Below are 18,929 nucleotides of genomic sequence, written 5' to 3'. Positions count from 1 at the left end.
TGAGTGAATCCAAAATCATATGTTACAGTTATAAATGACATTTCAAATTACTAGAATGAAAATTCTGTTTGACATACAAAACTGGTTTTATGATAATCTCTCAAAAATAATACCAACCTGAGGGCAGTCTGAGTAGTGGATGAGTGAGAAGCGTCATAATGAGCGTGTGAAGTAGGTGAGGTGACCGTCTAGCTAAGGCCAATGTAGTATCTTCTAAAGGATCAGACCCTGAAGAAGCCAAATGTATAGTTCCTGGTGGAGTCAACAGCAAAGTGATACAGGCTTCCATTACTCCATTCACAGATGCTCCAGCCTCAGCCCCAATGTTTCGACCTCCTTCTACATGAAACATGCACTGATGGATGAGTCTCAGCCACCACATGCTAAGAAGGAAAAGGGTGAATTCATTCAGTTAGTTAGATTATATCAACCCTATAAATTAAGAATATTAACTCAGTGGTCTAGTTACACGATTCATTGACAGTGGTAATAATAACTGAAGTTAAAATTTGGAAGGAAATGAAGAACACTGATATGTATTATAAACCATGCATATGAATTATTAAATATTTTTAAAATTTCTCTCTCCATTTACTACAAAATTTTCTTAACGATAATAACAAAATTCTCTTACCTTGCCCTATGAGGAGTATGGTCTAATACAGAATTTTCGTGGAGTCCTCTTAAGGCTTCACGGAATGTTGTAGTACCTAACAACTTGAGCTGTGACAACCCAAGAGTTGCAGAGTCTCTTGGGCGATGGAGGCGAACAACAACTATTGATGCAACTACAGGACGAGGGAGTACTAAACGTACTCGAGATAACCCAGCAGTGCTCAGTGGGCCACTTACAGGCATAAGGTATCCACCTTCAACACCTACCTCTACAGAAACAGCTGAGGGACAAGCTGTTAATAAAAAAAAAATATATGTTAAAACAAACACACAAACAAAAACAAACAAAAAATCTCTCCTACAATACAAAAGAAAAGGATTTAACTGTAAATTTCTATTTAAAAATTTTCAAGTAAAAAAAACAAAAACAAAGCAATTCCTCGCTGCAGATGATCTGATGCAATTTACACAAATTCTCACTTTCAAATACGCTTGATTGATTTTATATAATTCTCTTTTCGAGAGAATTTTTTTCAACATTTACCCATTTCCCCAAAAAGGAGTTTCTCCAGAGAAAAAACAAACAGTCACTGCCACATTTATCCTTTACTTTCAATACCTCATCCATATCCTCTATCCAAACCCTTTAGGTCTTTCTTCACTTCTGAACACTTCGAAACTGTACACCCTCTTCATCAATGTACTGTTCTCCGTTTACTCCATATGACCAAACCATCTCAAATCAATGTACTGCTGTTTGATGAGAAAAGAGTTGCTAACATCTCTGTACCATGTTTGGAGACCATATGACTGAATTTTCTACTAAAGACACTGGCCAAAATGGAAGAAACAACCAGAGATACTAACTTCTGAGAACATTTTCTTAATGCTCTTTATAGTTGCCAGTTCAAAATCGACATGGACAGAGGAAACACACTGAGTTTTAGCTTGTTTTATACATCTCTTCATCCTTCTGGTTTGTTAAGCTGTATATCAATGGTAATGTTTTACTATCACCTATCAATGCATGAATGGAACACAACTGAGTTCCAATCAGTGTGCAGTCAAATGTTCCATCACAAAACAAGCACATTTCTCAGCTAAAAGATTTAAATTTCTATCAGTGCCATAAATTCTCAATTTGTCATCTATGTAAAGTTTAAAATTTTCTCCTCGTGTTGAGAAATTTAAATCCTCATTTTCTTGCTTAGCCCTCGTTATATTTACTGTGCGTAAAAGAGAAGACTTCTTTGGCAGCCCTCCTGCAACACTTGGAGGTAAAGCACTTACAGCAGTAACTTCTTCAGTTTCATAAGCCCATTGTTTTATGTGACCAATTGCTTTCAAAGGAGTATTACGCAAATTGCTGGGTGGATGAGAGTGCTGAGAAGGCTGACCATCAATCACATCATCAATCGTCTCCATTCTTGCATTACACTCCTTGTGTTTTTCACATTTCCAGTAAACCTTGCTGCCACACGTTTTATCAACCAAGTATGCAAGGTTAATGAACTCCAATTTACTGAGGGGATACGGTTTTGAATTTTAAACTTTTACTTTTTAAGTTTTATCAACTAAAGCATGCTAAACTATGAAAATGATTACTATAGCTATATCATGATTATGTATAATGTCAACAAGCCAAGTGAAAAAAATTAGCCTTTTCAACTAATTATCGTTTCCATCAAATTGTCAATCGACCTGTTTGTATTTCAACTAGTTGTCAGTCGGCCAAACATATTTAGACCAGTTGTCTTTCGGCAAATAGTCAGGCTACCAAAGACCATACAGTACCTTAAACAAGGAAGGAGGCAAAACACCTAAATGTAATAGCTTCACCAGAAAACGTTCAAAACATTTCCAAAAGATGCCAACCTTTGAGAAAGAGAGGTAGCAATATTACACATATAAGCTTCTCAAAAGTAAATTTATTGTCAGAAGTTATACCTACAATCATAGTATGTCACCGACATCTAAACCACACCATTTACATGTAAATCTGGACACAAAGGCAAAAGTGTTCTGGATGGACTAACCATCATATTTTGAGTTGTAGAAAGGGTTAAACTTCATGTCCAAAGGCCTACTCCTATAGCACTCAGGAATAAGTGCTAGATTTCTATTCAAGGTTTTTGCAACCACAGACCTAAGGTGCATATAGCTAGATGAGTAGGGATAATAATATATAGTAATGGTCTACGAACACTACCTGAAATGACATTACTAAAGCTGCTATACTGGTCATCAACATGGACTGTTTGGGCTGTGCCTATCAAAAATTCATTGAAAATATACTAAGGCTGGCTAATTCTCAGTAATCTTTAGCTTGCAGATACAAAGGCTTAATGATTCATGAAGTCACAGGCTTCACTAAAATCTAAACCAACCATGTGAGCTTCTGCACCCTCATCAAAAGAACTCTGCAACATGGTAGATTTTGAAAAAGTGTATCACTTGCACCAAGTCCTATACAAAAACAAACCTGAAATGCTGGTAGCAGGTATTAACTGCAATAAACCTACAAAGACACTTAGTGAGCAGCTTCCATATGAATAGGGTTCACCTTCTACATAATAATAATAATAATAATAATAATAATAATAATAATAATAATAATAATAATAATAATAATAATAATAATAATAATTCCCAAGGAGTTGCTAAGGAGCGCGGCAACTAATGTTGTCTTATTCAAAGTTTGTGCAAATATCCCAATATTTTTATGCAATGATTGGCTAGCAACACCACCAGATAATACCGATAGGCTTATTCATGTGCAACCAGTGCTTGAATATATCCAAAACTTATGTCAACATCTTTGTGTGCCAGGAAAGAACCTGTCTTTGGATGCAGGTATGCTTCCATGGAAAGGCAGGTTATCTTTCAAAGTGTATAACCCTCAAAAGCCAGTGAAATACAGAATAAAACGATGACAAATTTTTAATTAATTTGTCTTTTTCATAGCTAACAAATCTGAGACCTTAACATTAGGATAAATCTTCTGGTGCCAGATGGAAACCAGTTAAAAAAAAAAACAATCAATATCGTATAAGCAAGGAATCTGTGGCATCTGGCATCTAATATGCAGATGAGGTGGTAATGGGCCAGAGGCCTAGCTGGAACCTTGTGACGCATCAGGCTGTCTTCCAACCCTGGATAAGACATACGAGGGGGGGGGAGCTAGAGGTGGGCAGTCTATGTTTAGACCTCAGGCCTGTTAGCTATGAAAAATACAAATTAATTAAAAATTTGTCATTTGTTCATTTGTGGAACAAACCTTCGGTCTTAACATTAGGATAGGCTCACACGTGGGGGGAGGTATGAGTATCCTAAACCGACTAGAGGTTCAACACACCTGATTCACCTTCCTAGAAATTAGGGATCTAAGGAAGGAGACCTAAACCTCTGAGTTGTTACATAAGAGGGTGTCTAACACCCAGTTCACTGGACCAAAATACAATGCAGACTGTGATTCATTGCATATATGGAAGTCAAAGAGAACTGTATCTTATTAAGCAACAAACCCTGTCAGCCAAACGTAACAGGCTTGTCACCACTTCTCACTCCCCTTGCTGGAGAGAGAAATAAAGACTACTGAGAAGCATATTTGTATGTTGTATGGAACACCTAAATGCTGTTAACGGTTGAAGAGTGTCATCCACTACAGCGAACAGATCTATGACCACCAAACAATAAACCTCTAGCTTCCGGTTGAACCTTGTGGCGAAGAGGTCTAACGTGGGTCTTCCCCACAGACGAAACAGCCTGTCCGCTACGTCCTGATGCAGAGACCACTCCATACCTAGAACTTGTCCCTGACAACTTAGTTTGTTGGCCACTACATGCCTTTTGCCTAGAATGTACCTGGCCATGAGCTCCACCAAACTGTCGATTGCCTACTGGTGTAATTCGACCATCAAAGAGTGAAGTTGGCGTGACACCAGCTCCCTGTTTGTTCACATACGCTACCACTGTCGCGTTGTACAACATCAAAACAGCGGAGTGATCTACCACCCTCTCCTGAAACTCCTGAGGACCCAGGAAGGCAGCCTTCAACTCCAACACATTGATGTGGATTTGCTTGTAATGAGGGCTCCATTCTCACTCCAGTCATTAACCAAAAGCAATCTATGGGTCTTGGATAAAAAAATATACTGCAAATGTTGCTGCTAACATGTACAGTGCATGTAGTTAGGGTTATGCTTGCTGCATCAGTACTGTACTGAATATGTACAGAGTTTTTTGTTATTATGCAATCCATAAGCAAAAGTTTAAGCATTGTTTTTATGTAGTGTTTACATTATTTTGGATTTTATAAGAAATGCATAGATGATCTATAGTGTGCATTGCACACAATAGGATATATAGGCTTTGCTTATGTATGCAAATTCCTTACACAGTGTATTACAGCATTCTATGCAAAGGATTTGCAATTAAAGTACCGATCATTATGTGACCTTTCCCTTGTAAATTTTGCTGATGCAGCCATTATCTTTATTGAGACATGCAAATGAGAGGGCCTCTTAATAACTTATCAGAATCATGTTACATACCTAATGTTTCAATTTTGCATCTATATCATCATCAAAATATAATAAAAAAAAAAAAAAGTGCTGCAAAACTGTAACCTACACCGAACACCATCAAACCTATAAAGCATTTCGAAGAATACTGCTCAAGAGCATGTTACAATTGTGATGGCTTTGTGTCATTTTAAATTTTAATGTGGTAATAAGAAAATTTTTTTATAATCTTTTCCTCTGTATTATTCTATATTCAAATATCACAAGTTCATTCAAATCACAAAATCTCTGCAATCCATTAAAAAAGCAATATATCCAAAAATTTATGCTAAGAGTTTTCATAGCTAAATCAAGTACTCTGTACACACATCTAAATAAAAATCAGAAATCTCTCACATATTTCAAATTCACTAGGCCCAAAAGCCTAAAAGATTGACATCAAATCCAGAACACAACAAATGAAAGTATACTACATTGTTTATTCTACAGAAAAGAATATTCTGATTACTTACAAACAAGTGAAACTGTGTGGGGCAACAGGTGAACTTCATGCAACAGTACCGCACAAGGCAAAGTCAAGATGAGGTCAACCCAGCTCTCATCCGGATAGAAATGATATGACCATGGAGCACTCTAGAAAGATAAATGTCCTTTTACATAAGGGATCTCCACATTTGGAAGTAATGCAATCACAATATACCTACTAACAACAACATTCCTTGGAAATAGACAGTACCTTGGTTCTCTGGAAAAGCTGATTGGAGTCTACAAGTACATTTGCAGGCCGAGCAGTTGGATTACTGGAAGTGACAACAGCCAATGGAGCAAAGTTGTAAAGGCCTTCTGTCTGATCTACAGGTTCACTACGTTTATTTGAGGAGGTATTGTGAGTTGAAACTGGTAATGGTGGTGCAAGGTGATTCATCACAGCTGTTACAAGACCACCGCGTCCACCACCCATCATTCCAACACTGCTTACAAGGTTCTCCCACAACATCTGCAAGTACAAACAGTTTTTATTTTACATCTGAAATGTCTTTATACTCAAACATTTGACTACCATTACAATAAATTTACAGCTTTGTCCTAATCTAACAATACACAGCTAAACTAAGACTCAACAAAGCTAAAAAGAAAAAAAAGGAATCATTCATACTTTCCATGGTACCTGGAAATACTTTAATTAGGTATTCTGAACATAAAATTTCATCAACAAATACTGTTTTGATGCTCTTATACCCATCCTCACCAAACCTAGTTCTAAGAAGGCTGCCAAATCTAGGATGGCTATAATACCAAACAACCAAACAAAAGTTCTAGCTAGTGCAAGTTATAACTACACCTTCGAGGATCCACAAACTACATAATCCCCTCCCTGTGGCTTCACTGAGTATTACTGCTCTATGGTGTATAACATATCTCTCCACCTCTCATAACTCTTCTACAAAGACGTTAGTCCTATGTACATTCTTCCTAATAATTTATTTTGTACTGGTCTACACTAAAAATTAAAAATTTGTAGCAATATGAGGTCTTACAACTTTCCTTTCATTAGAATTTTACTACATCCATTCTTTTAAGGCTTCCTAAGTTGGTGAACAAAAGTGGGTGTTCCTATGCAACTAAAGTAGGATAGCACCTATTCATTGTAAAAAACCATTACTTTTATTGAGAGCTTTCTATTTTACCTATCTCTCTTTGACAAGGAATCAAACTAAATCTTGTTACCTTACTTTTCCAAATGAACATTACATCCAAACTAAGGTCAGAGTGATAAAAATATTCAAGGCTGCAAAAAACCTCTTACTGAACTCACCATGCATAACAACAATGTCATTATATTTTTACAATTCTTCCCTTCTGTTTTGTGCAAAAGAACTAAAAATGAGAGCAGATACGGGAGGATGGCTTTCTCCTCATGATTAACGGTTTTGCATAAAAAACTGTTTACTAACCCATTACTCATAATTAGCTTTATTCCAAGTAAAATGAACCTTGAGATGTTGAAAGAGGAAAAAAGTGAGGGGATGAGAGGAGGGCAGTGAGAACATGAGATGCATGACCTCAATGAGGGTCTACTGAGAAATCTTCAACTGTGTAACTATGAAACTGTGGAAGCCAGCACACAGAGACAGTCCCAGCAGGTTAGCCAAGCATTATGTTGATTTATTTTGAATGCTGATTGCACCTAATGGTGGAATGATATTAGCTAACTTTAACAGTAGGTAAGATTCATTCCAAATAATATCAACATTCTGCATGATGTTCAGCTATAAAGGTTCCAACATTTGGCTGTGTGACGGCAATAGTTCTAGGCACTAGGCTGTGAATTCAAATGTGTTCTTGCATACATGTTATTTGCACTGATGTGTGCCTTTCATTATTAATTTCATGGCACTGATGAAAGTTCCTGGTGTTAGTGCTATTAAACAAAATGTTATATGGCTTTTTTTTACATTCTTTATAACCATTACAGAATATACAAAATTTATTAAAAATACAGTAAAATGCATTAACAATCAAATGTTATGGGGTTGCTTATACTGTAGGGGTTTACAGGGGGTTTAGGAAGTTTTTAAAGAGCTTATTCAACTTGAGTCTTTTTCTAAACTTGGAACAAAGCAATGACATAGGGTAAAATATTGCTGTATATCACTTCTAGCATCACTGTATTCTTGCTGGTGCATTGGATCAACTCTATCCCATCACAATCCAACAACCCTGAAGTTTCAGACAGCCAGAATTGCTTAGAGTCGTACTTGGCTATTGAGATCCAGAATTAGCAGCAGCACCATCTCTCATATAACTCTATGGACAACTGATTGTTCACGTCATGCAATCTGCTACAGTCTGATAAGTGTCAATTAGTATCATGATCACCCAAATGCTCCTACTTCAAGGAGGTTTTTACACAAGACAAACATGTTTTTAAATGAGGCAAACATGTTACCGCACTAGCAATATGTTGGTATTCTAATGACATGTTTAACCCTTTAATTGTTTAATATACAGTATATATGCATATTGCACATATTTTACAACATTGTCAAGAAATTATATATGCAGACTGAGGTAATACTAACAGTTGCATAAGGTATATATATATATACTGTTCATTTTCCCCCATGTTTCTTTCAAAATTATTCCACTTGAACACTTCCTCTCTATGCCTATTGTGGTCTTGCAATACATATGCAAACAAATTATGTCTCTCTTACATTTCACTTTTGACAATTGTCCTTCTCCAAAGCACTGATGAAGAGAGAGAGAGAGAGAGAGAGAGAGAGAGAGAGAGAGAGAAAGAGAGAGAGGAGAAGATAAATACAAAAAAAGAGTGTAGAAAGAGAGAGAGAAACAAATGAATAAAATATATTTGGAGAAAACAAAACCATCAAAAAAATTCAAACATCAGAAAGCATGTTAAGTCCCAGATTGAAAAGAATATGTATTAGCTTTCTATCTGCATGAAAGTAGATAAAAATACCATTCCTGAAATACCATGAATATGTTTTAGTGATATCTAAACATGTTTGTTTCTGACTACTTTTTGTTGGCAATCTGGGCATTAAGCTGACCACTGGGGACTAAGACGTTGTTTACCATGGGTAATGATTGAAAGGTTAAATCAAAGCAGCAGAATGAGATGACAGTGGATATAAATATTAGAAAACTGTGCATTCCTAAAAAATTATATTGCAAGGAACATAACTCTGTATCAGTTCATGTAATTAATGAAAATTGTATGTTTAATTGCAAGATAAGCTTAAGACAAAAAGTTGTAATTTGGACAGGCTAGAAAATTTATGAAAATTAATACTCTTGAGCATCTACTTCACATTCTCCCTTCAACTAAATGGAGCTTTCTTATTTGCTCACCTTCATTCCACCTAAGTCTGCAAACTTTTTGAGAACTGTAGGACAGTCTAACACTCTATTCAAAAAACAGAGTGACGGTTCTGAAAGCAGTGGTGGACTCCACCACCCTCCTGCAAGAGGATACAAAAAATGTTATTACAGTAAATAATATATGCCTTAATTCACAAATGCCTCTCTTTTGAATATTCATATAAAATGTAATATTAGGTAAACAATGAATCAAAAGGAGGCTTCAATTACTCTCTTTGAATTAACCTTGCTACTAAAACACTTTAAATGACTGAATTTCACCAAGAACATACATAAAAAACTCAGTACCTGGAGTTATAAAAGACACAATGGGTGTCAAGATGAGATCTGGTGTTGTAGCCTTGGCATTAAGCGTGAGGAGGAGCTGATAAAGGGCATCTGTAAGGGTTTCTCCAAGGCCAAATTTTTCTGATACTTCTCCACTCACAGCTCCCAGCAACAGAGAGACACTGTTTCCCTCGCAGGCAACAAGAGACTTAAGTAGGAACTGCATAGTTTCTGAATTTTGTAATACTGCAAAGGAAACAGCAACTTTAACATAATTCTCTACAAAATGGGCTATAGCAAAGACATAATAGAATGAAGGAGGCTATCTTTGTGGCTCAATTCAAAATAAAAACCCAAAGAATGAAGATGCATAAAAAAATTGGTTTTATAATGTAAACCTCATTTTCTCAATACAAACCCATTAACACACCAACTTGTACCATTATGACAAAGAGGCCCCCACTGCTCATGCTCAGGCCTGCTTATAATGTTTCAGTGGTTTATTCTTTAATCGAAATTCTTGTATTGTGGAAACTTCAACCTATTCGATCCATGAAACAACAGTTTTCAAGGTTACTGGGAAACACTTGATGCACATAATTTTTTGGAAGAATATCTGATTTTTTCTCTCATGCAGACTCACTGATAATCATCAAAGAGTCAACTGAACATATACAATGAAAATTATGACAAAACACCAAGAGAATGATAGGAGAAAAAGGGAAAATGGGTGTGTGTGTGTGTATGTGTCTGTGTGTAGGGGAGACTTTTCAGTGCAGTATCAAATGTTCTCTCTCCCTCTTTCTCTTTTGCATATGCAAGATTATTGTATTGCAAGATATACATTCATAAAAGTGAAAAATCAAGGTATTTTTGCTGATGAAGCTTATGAAACATGAATGTAAACACTGGGAAGTTACAAAACAACAATGTGAGATGAACTGAAAAACCAATGATTGAGACAAATCAAGGTTGACCCAAGCCAGCCAGCTGGAGAAAAGGCAGGAACCAGGGGCATATAAGGAGGTCAGGCAGGAGGCAAGAGTTCAGTTCATGACATGCCAGCTACACAGACAGGCTGCTTGTCGGGTGGCTCTCTGCCAACCCCCTCCCCATTCTCATACACAGTCACTTTTGTTGTGCTGAACAGATCCGATCCCACCATAAAACCCCTTATTCAAAGACAAGTCTGGCTTACTCTCAAGACGTCTCATCCACGGACTAAGGTAAAGTGTGGATTTGGAAGTTGTTCATCACACATGCTTTTACTGTATTTCAATTGCTCTTATTATTCATTCCCTTGCAACCTCCTTAAGAGCCTAAGCGAATTGATGTAATCTTTTCTTGTGTAACGTAAAACATAAGCATTTATCCAGTTTGCATACCATTTTGATTTGAATGGTTCTCCCTCTCAGCCTTCAGCATACCCAAGGTGAAAATTTTTTTATTTGCTGTAACAATCAAAGTGATAATGCTGTTCTGTATTGCAGAATAGATGATCGTGTTGCTGCGTACTAGCCTGTTCCCACGGTGCCTCTGCCCCTCAACTACCAACTTTGAGAAGAGTCCTTCAAGATTTGAAATCTGAAGATTAATTTATTTACTGTACAGCTATGCACTTACGTAATACAACATGAATGCATAGGATTTCGTAAAAAATTCACGAACTGGCAACCTAACATATATATCCATTTTTTCAATGTGAAAACACAATTATTTCATATAATAAGGTCATAGTATGTTTCATAAGAATGAAATCTGTCGTATATTTCAAAACTGTAAGAAAATATCACTTGTAGCCAACTTTCAGAAAAACAGTTACAAAACATTTTCAAAATTTCGTTCACTCATCGCTGATGCATTTGACAAAAAAAGTCATCATCAAACCTCAGTTCAAATGTTAAATAAAAAAAAAAAAATGAAAAAATTTGTCAAAACATTAATACTGCTTCAAATGCAACCATCAAATTTTAAATAGAGTAGTCCTATTTGATTATTTTTATGCCTCAATGCTGAAAAAATGTAAATAAGTATATGCAAAAGTACAATGCATCCACAGATATCATTGGGTGAGTGGAGCATGTGTGATGCAACCATTAAAGTGACGGGCCTACTGTTGGTGTAACACAGGTCTACGTCACAATGAGTAGCAACAATGAAATTATCTTGAAACCATTTACTTTATTTTATTTATTTTAAAGAAATATTTGGATTTTCACAAAAATAAAATGATTTAAGTTATATTTCTTAACCACTACAAAATTTATGGCTTAATAGCAAAACATTTGCCTATGCAATTATTCTTTTGTTAAAGCCCAGATTTTGTTCCTAGATTTCTTATTATAAATACATTACACTTAGCATTCACATCTCTATATTAACAATTTCTGGCCAGAAAGCATATGAAGTTATCTACACATTCTTGCACTTTAAGTTACCTTATGAATGAATAAATTATACACTACAAGCGAGCAGAATGCTTTTTAAGAAAGTAATATTTTAAGCCAGTTAAAAAAACAAGTGTTCCATAGGCCTTGACATTAATGCTAATAGATATTTCGATTAATAGCCATCTCCTCCATATAACTAAAATCATCATCTTTTATTCCTCAAAGAACAGGTAATTCTCTAAAAATAAATTCTTTAGTAACAGAGATTACACCTCAGAAGACTTAGATTATTTTTTTAGGCCTATAAATCATTTTGCAACATATAGGCAGCTCAAACACAGCCTAAAACATTCAAGGAAAACTTGTAATTCATCTTCCTATTTTGAAAATGTTATTATAATTGTTGAGCTTATTAGGTCTACTGTTATAATGCTGAAGAGGTAGTTACGCTGACCAGCCCTAGTAGCATGTTACGCACGCCGTCATTGACGGCACCGCTAACCTTATCACAACGTACTTTGAGCTTGCAATGTAAAGAAAAAATCTGTTCAAATCACAAAGGTTATGAATTATACCAGTGCATAAAAGGGATCATATTTATATAACCATAGGAAAATAGTCCTAGCTGTGAATTCGCAAACTTGTTGCCATGTATGACACTGGAAATAAAAAAAAAGTTTAACACTACCTGGCAACGTTGTGTTGAGTCTGAAATTTTGGACAATACAAAAAGAATTATGTCGCCTCAGATTTGAGCACAGATGTACATATACTGCAAGATCCTCATTAATTTTAACTTAACCGTAGAGGTTTTTTAAGAGCATATCTACTTTGCTAGTGGCATCATTTTGCTTTGTTATCTAAAGTAACTATGGTGCCACGGAGCTGGTGATTTAAGCTCCTGTGTATGTTTCTTCTGATTTGTGTAATTATAACTTAAGTGAAACACTAATTTCCCCTTAAGGTCCAGTTAAATTAACTTTAAATTGACTTCTATCAATCTGGTTACAAGTGTGGCACCCCCTTGTTAGATGCAGAATTATCTCAGGTAAGAGAAAGGTAGTACATTGCATGGCCACACCTATAATAGATACTTAACATTGAAAAAAATACTGTGTGTGTGTGTGTGTGTGTGTGTGTGTGTGTGTGTGTGTGTGTGTGTGTGTGTGTGTGTGTGTGTGTGTGTGTGTGTGTGTGTGTGTGTGTGTGTGTGTGTGTGTGTGTGTGTGTGTGTGTGTGTGTGTGTGTGTGTGTGTGTTGGTTGGTTGGTTGGTTGGTTGGTTGGTTGGTTGTCATGGTTACAAGTTGGTTTTGGTTGGGGTTGTTACAATTGGGTTTGGCTTAAAAGCACTGTCATTTAACAAGTAACCACATGTTACTCTCTAAATTATTTCTGAGCACCTGAATAATACATCATCACAACACTGTATGAGAGAAGGTGTGTGGGTGGGCAAGCACTCATTTCTTTATAAACTTTTGCATATGCATCATGATACCAACACACTTTCTGGCAAAGCCCACTCCATGCTCCACTCCTACCTTCAGTTCTCTGTCATTTCTAAGTAACTGCATGTTAAATGATATCCATCTGATCCTCTATCATATTGCTTTAACAAAATTTTCTTGCTTTTGTGGCTGTACCTGCAGTGTTGCTGGTACTGTGTCTGTTCTGTATGGTCCCATTACTTCCTAAGAGGGCCAGGCATTAGCACTTCAGAAGCTGGAAATCATGAGAACAAAGCTGGCTGGTTGATGACATGCACCATGGCAAGAGTTGGCTACATCACAGTGTAACTTGCTGGATATCAAGACTGCCAAGGACAAGCTGAAGAAGTAATCAGCCAAGTCTCAGAAGACATCTAGGAGTGAGGCCTGCAAGGTCATGGCCAAGTACCACCATGAGCAGATTGAACAATCACTCTTGATCTGGTTTTTTCAGCAGAGGTTGGCTTGGGTGCCTGTATGAGGTGCATGACTAAAGGCCTATGCTTTGTAGTTCACAGGTTTCCACTAGGTTACAGACTTTAAGGCATCTGAGGGTTGGCTGTTTCATGGACTTTCTTACAAGAACACCTAAGGCAAACCCTTGAGTGCTTCTGCGGAGGGAATAGAAGAATTTCAATAGAATTTGAAAGACTCGATAAAAAAAGGAAGCTCCTGTTCCTCTTGTTTTGAGTCAAATCTCCAACACTGATGAAACTGGTCTATACTGTCGATCCTGCCAACTAACCCTTTGGCTGATGAGAAGGAAAAGAACTTACCCAGCTGAATGCTTTCGAAGCAACACATACCTACAAACTAGTCAAAGTTCGATATGTGAAGAAGCCACATGCCCTGACTGGGTTAAAGGATAATCTTCCAGTGATCTGGTATCATTTGATGAAGGGTGGTTCCATAACCACCTTGGTTAGGTTATTCATCATCAAACAAATGAACTTGGCATTGTTAGACAGTTGGTAAAGGCTTTGCTTTTCGTGGGTAGTGTGTCTACGCTCCCTACCACAACCCAGTTGGCTGGTGACAAAGGGTGTAGTAGGGTCATGTTTTTGCCTCCTAATACAACTGCACCCATACAACTGATGGACCAAGGTGTTACTTGCAACAAAATGATTATACCAAAGGAAGCTTCTGGAGGAGATGATGGTGGGGTTCGAGGACAGCACGAGACGGAGCACAGCTTGGATACATGGGATGGGCAGGGGAATGGACGGCGGGGGAATGGGCTCTATCTTCAAAAGTACTTACTGAAGTCTACCATCTACAACTTTGCAGGACTTTGGAAGGACATCACTTTGCATACCTAAAAGCCCACTTGCACACTGTAGCCTGAAGGGGGAGGAAAGCCTAATCAAATTCCTAAGTTTAGATGATGACTTTTGTGACTAACTTGCAAGTGAAGGTGACGACATTCCCTAAGATGACATATAAAAGTAGCAAGATGATGATGGTAGTAATCCTGGCTTTCAGCTGAAATCCAACAGCAAGACAGTTACTGCAGTTGCCACTGGTGAGCTGGAGGTGGAAGCTCCTGAAGATGATGACAACACCAATAAGTCTACTGCACATCCAACCCCAACCCACAGGGAAATGCACATCTTGCACAACTTTATCAAGCTTTGCAAGAACCCTAACATCAACAGCAGTTGTTCTGCAAGGTCCTTGGCATTGGCTGAAGAAGCTACAGAAATTCAGTTCCTGGTGACTAAGAAGCAGAATTGTCTTTCTTTTCATCAGAGTATGCTTGGCAGCTTCTTCAGACCCCCATCCCCCAACACGCCCAAACCCATTACTATCCACTTCTTCAATAATTTGGTCTTTCAGCTAAGAAACACAAGCAAACACTTCAGCAGTCTTTGTTGATGTGACGTGCCAGATTCTTCCAGCAAGGAATCTGTTTCATCTCTGCACCTCTTGAAGGCCCTCTACGCACCTCAATGCCTCTTCCTACCAGTTTGCCACTTTATGAACTTGACGAGGAACAGGAGACAATGGTGTTGGAGGAGGGGAAGGACTTGTAAACTCTACTCCCAAGTTCTAATTGTCCAGCCTACTTACACAATTTAAGCATTGCTCACAGGTAAGAGTATGTTTTGTATAGACACTATGTCTAAGAAACAAAACAGGGGAAAAAAAGATACGAACTTACCATTTTACATCGTTTCAATATGGTGGTGTACTGTGCATATAGTACAGTACCTAACATGTTGTGTATTGTCTATAAGTAATGAATGGATGAATGCCAAGTTACAAAATATGGGAAAAGAGGTGGATGTATGTCAAGTTCCAAAACATGGGAAAAAAGGTAAGTATTTATGGTTTTACATCTATTCAGAACTATGGAATCTATTGTTTGTTGTTTATAAGCATATGTAATGCACACAGTGCTGTGTAGTGACATGGTAGGGGAAGTAAGGGTATGAACTTACCATTTTACAACCATAGTGGTTTTTCACCGTATTCAGACTATTCCAATACCTAGCAGGCCATGGATGTATTAATCTGGATAAATGAGAGACTACTCTACTGGTGTTTTATTCGAGTACAATATCAAATTTCCAAATGAAAGAAGCATTGTTACAGCTTGACTTCTGAAAACTGACATCATAGGGATTTGAGAAAAAAATTTTTCTACTCAGCAGTATTTAATATTTTCAAAGATGATTAAGGTTCATACATCCAAAACAAAAGAAATTTCAGCTAATGAAAAGTCTTAACCAATTAAAACACTTGTTTGGTCATTCTGCCTAACAGTGACATGTCCTCTTACCTGTATCTGCAAGGCAGGGTATGCTATTTGGAGCAGCATGTGAACATGTTTGTGGAGTATGCATTGCTTTGTGCTCATCAGTTTGACTTGAACTTGTGTCCGAACGTTGCTGCTCCAATTTGCTAGAGTCTGTTAAAGACCCACCTGAATTTTCCTGAGCCTCATAGTTAGCTACACCTACACGTACCTGTGAAACCAAAGCAGTCTATAAAAACAATAAAAATGTTTTCCAAGAACTTATAACATTACTTTTTTTAAACCCATTTTCTTGTGCACATACTTACAAGTTAGTTTTGAAGTACAAAACTAAAACTGAAAGCCTTTTTGTAGAAGTTTTCAAAACATTCGCCCACACATCAGTATATTTTCATAATAATAACAATGAAAATGTTTTACTAATTAATGCCACATTTACATACAAAGAAAAATCAAGAAGGTACACACTATTCATGTCACAAAGGCATGGATCAAGTGTCTCTAAATATGAAATAACTTGATCCTGGTACAGGGACACCCAAGCTTAAAGGACAGTTTGGGAGTATGCCTCTCCCAGTAACGAATTCTGCTAAGTAACAAAGACTAATAAATAGCCAACACAATACAGTAACCTGGAGCAACTCACTTAGCTTCTAGTGAACAGAAATTCCTTATAAATAATTTATAGCCTATCCTAACAGGTATTTTGATATTTTAATTGTTTAAAATATAGTATTTATTCATTTATTCAATTTCAGATATATGTCAGCAAATTTAATTGCTTCTAAAAATACATAGAATACAGTGCTGTACAGTTCAACTTGACAACTTGTTTTAACTGAAGTTACAAAACACTATGCACTTACTGTAGATCGCCCCCACTTCTCTCTCTGGTACAGCATTTTTATTGATGTTCATTTCATGCAATATAGTACTGTGCCTAATACTGTACAGTAATGTAGTGTACATACATATATTTTTCAATTTGTATATATCTGTGTATTTGCACATACATGTATGCATGGCATTAAGGTAGACTACACACATATTGTGCATTTGCTTGAGAGAGTCCACCATCAGACATAGGAGGTCTGGGAACCACTCCCTCAGAGGCCAAAATGGGGCTATGAGGGCCAAGGTTGCATTGTGGTGCGTCTCAAACTTGTTCAGTACTTCTCTAAGCATGCTGAAGGGTGGGAAAGCATAACGGTCCGGATTCAGCCAATCCTGTAACATGGCGTCCGTGGACCATGTAAGAGGATCCAGGGCTGGCAAGCAAAACAGAGGAAGACGATGGTTTCTGGAGGTGGCAAACAGGACCATCAATGGCTTGTCCCACATCTTCCACAGGTCTACACATATCAGGAGATCAAAGGTCCACTTGGTGGGAAGGACCTGCTTTGACAGCTCAGCTCGTCTGCCACCACATTCAACTTTCATTGGGTAAAGTGAGTGATAAGAGTAACTTGTTTTGGTCTGCTCACAGCAGTAATTCTCTTGTGGCTTGACAGAGAGGGAAGGAATGGGTAACACCTTGTTGCAGATGTAAGCTACAGCCATGGTATCATCTGCTTGCACAACGACTGTCTTGTTGCGGACTAGGTGCGTAAAATTCTGAAGGCCAAGCTGAATTGCTTCCAGCTCTCTTACATTGATATATAAACTGTGGTGTTCTGGAGTCCATGTCCCCAAAACTTCTTGATTGTTTAGCAGGGCTCCTCAACCTATGTCCGAGGCGTCAGAAAAGAAGTCTGGGTCAGAGTTCAGAGGATGAAGGGGCTTCCCTTTCAACAGTCTTTCTTCTGACAGCCACCACTGCAGGTCAGATTGTATCTCCGGGGTGACCAGAAAAACCTGACTGTCTGGCTGTGTCTTCTTGTTCCAGCTGGCCTTCAGGTAAAACTGGAGTACTCTCATATTTGGCTGTCTTCTTGCAATCTGCCCATTCTGATGAACATTTCCATAGAAGCCAGAGTCCCCAATAGACTCATTTATTGTTGAGCCGAACAAGACAACTGGGTTAGAAAACTCCCGGATTGTTTGACAGCAGCTAGTTACCCTCTTGGGGGACGGAAGAACTGAAAACCCCGAGAGTTCAGTGTCATCCCCAAATAGAGGATTTCTGAGGGGGGGCTCAAGTGGGACTTTTGGAGATTTATAAGAAGGCTCAGCTCCTGGGCCAAAAGAAGAATCTTGTGTGTGTGTCCTCCATGCACTTGTCCTTCGACAGGGATCAGAGAAGCCAGTTGTGTTTCTACTTCCTTCATCACTTGCCCTTCAACGGGAATCAGAGAAGCCAGTAGTGTTTCTACTTCATTCATCTAAGTGAAGACTAATGTTGATTCCCACTAAGTGGAGCTATTTCGATAGCGGAGCCAGGACTCGAAAAATTTAGCGAAAAATTTAAATGTTTATTCCTCCTGAGCCGCCTTTGGTTTAAGGGTTTGTTGAACATTCCTCCTCAGGTTTTTGCTTCAGTCAGCACTCTCATAAGATGGATGAATATGTTCTATTTCTCTTGATAAATTACTTTTTAAAGCAATTCATATCCTGACTTGGTTTGGAATGAGTATCTTTCAATCTTACTTAGACCTAACCAAAAATTTCCATTACTTCAATATTTTCAGTAACGTATTTAATATCTCAGGTTTCTGTGCATTTTTTTTTAGCTTACAGTTCTTTACACTTCTATTTATAAAAAAATAATGAGCAGTAGCCTAAACATGGGTTTCCAATTGATATCCTTTTCAGAATAATGGTTGCCTATTTTTTTTCCTGCTTCTTATACAACATGAAATAATGCTTTTTAATGAGCTATGTTACCTCCTCCTGCTTGTGCTAACCTTGGGGGAAAAATGTTCACTTAATTTCTACTTACCGAACTACTAGCCTGGTCTTTCAATGAATATTCCTTTGCATACAAACTAAGAATTTTTCTTTTTTAATGAACTGCTGTATTTCATTCTGTTTAGAGAAAAAGCTATC

At 37.5% G+C, this 18,929-nt stretch overlaps 1 protein-coding gene across 1 annotated transcript in view; it reads right to left on the bottom strand.

Moving 5' to 3' along the window:
• Bruce (BIR repeat containing ubiquitin-conjugating enzyme) overlaps window positions 1-18,929 on the bottom strand; it is a 361,218-nt gene that overhangs the window by 137,733 nt on the left and 204,556 nt on the right. The window contains 7 exon segments of the mRNA XM_067128151.1: window positions 118-383; window positions 635-908; window positions 5,651-5,771; window positions 5,875-6,135; window positions 9,015-9,124; window positions 9,333-9,557; window positions 15,969-16,155. Of these exon segments, the coding sequence (XP_066984252.1) occupies window positions 118-383; window positions 635-908; window positions 5,651-5,771; window positions 5,875-6,135; window positions 9,015-9,124; window positions 9,333-9,557; window positions 15,969-16,155 (1,444 nt within the window).

The sequence above is a fragment of the Macrobrachium rosenbergii genome, chromosome 3 (genome assembly GCF_040412425.1).
Source record: "Macrobrachium rosenbergii isolate ZJJX-2024 chromosome 3, ASM4041242v1, whole genome shotgun sequence".
Classification (NCBI taxonomy): Eukaryota; Metazoa; Arthropoda; class Malacostraca; order Decapoda; family Palaemonidae; genus Macrobrachium; species Macrobrachium rosenbergii.
This window is presented reverse-complemented; position numbering and strand designations above follow the sequence as displayed.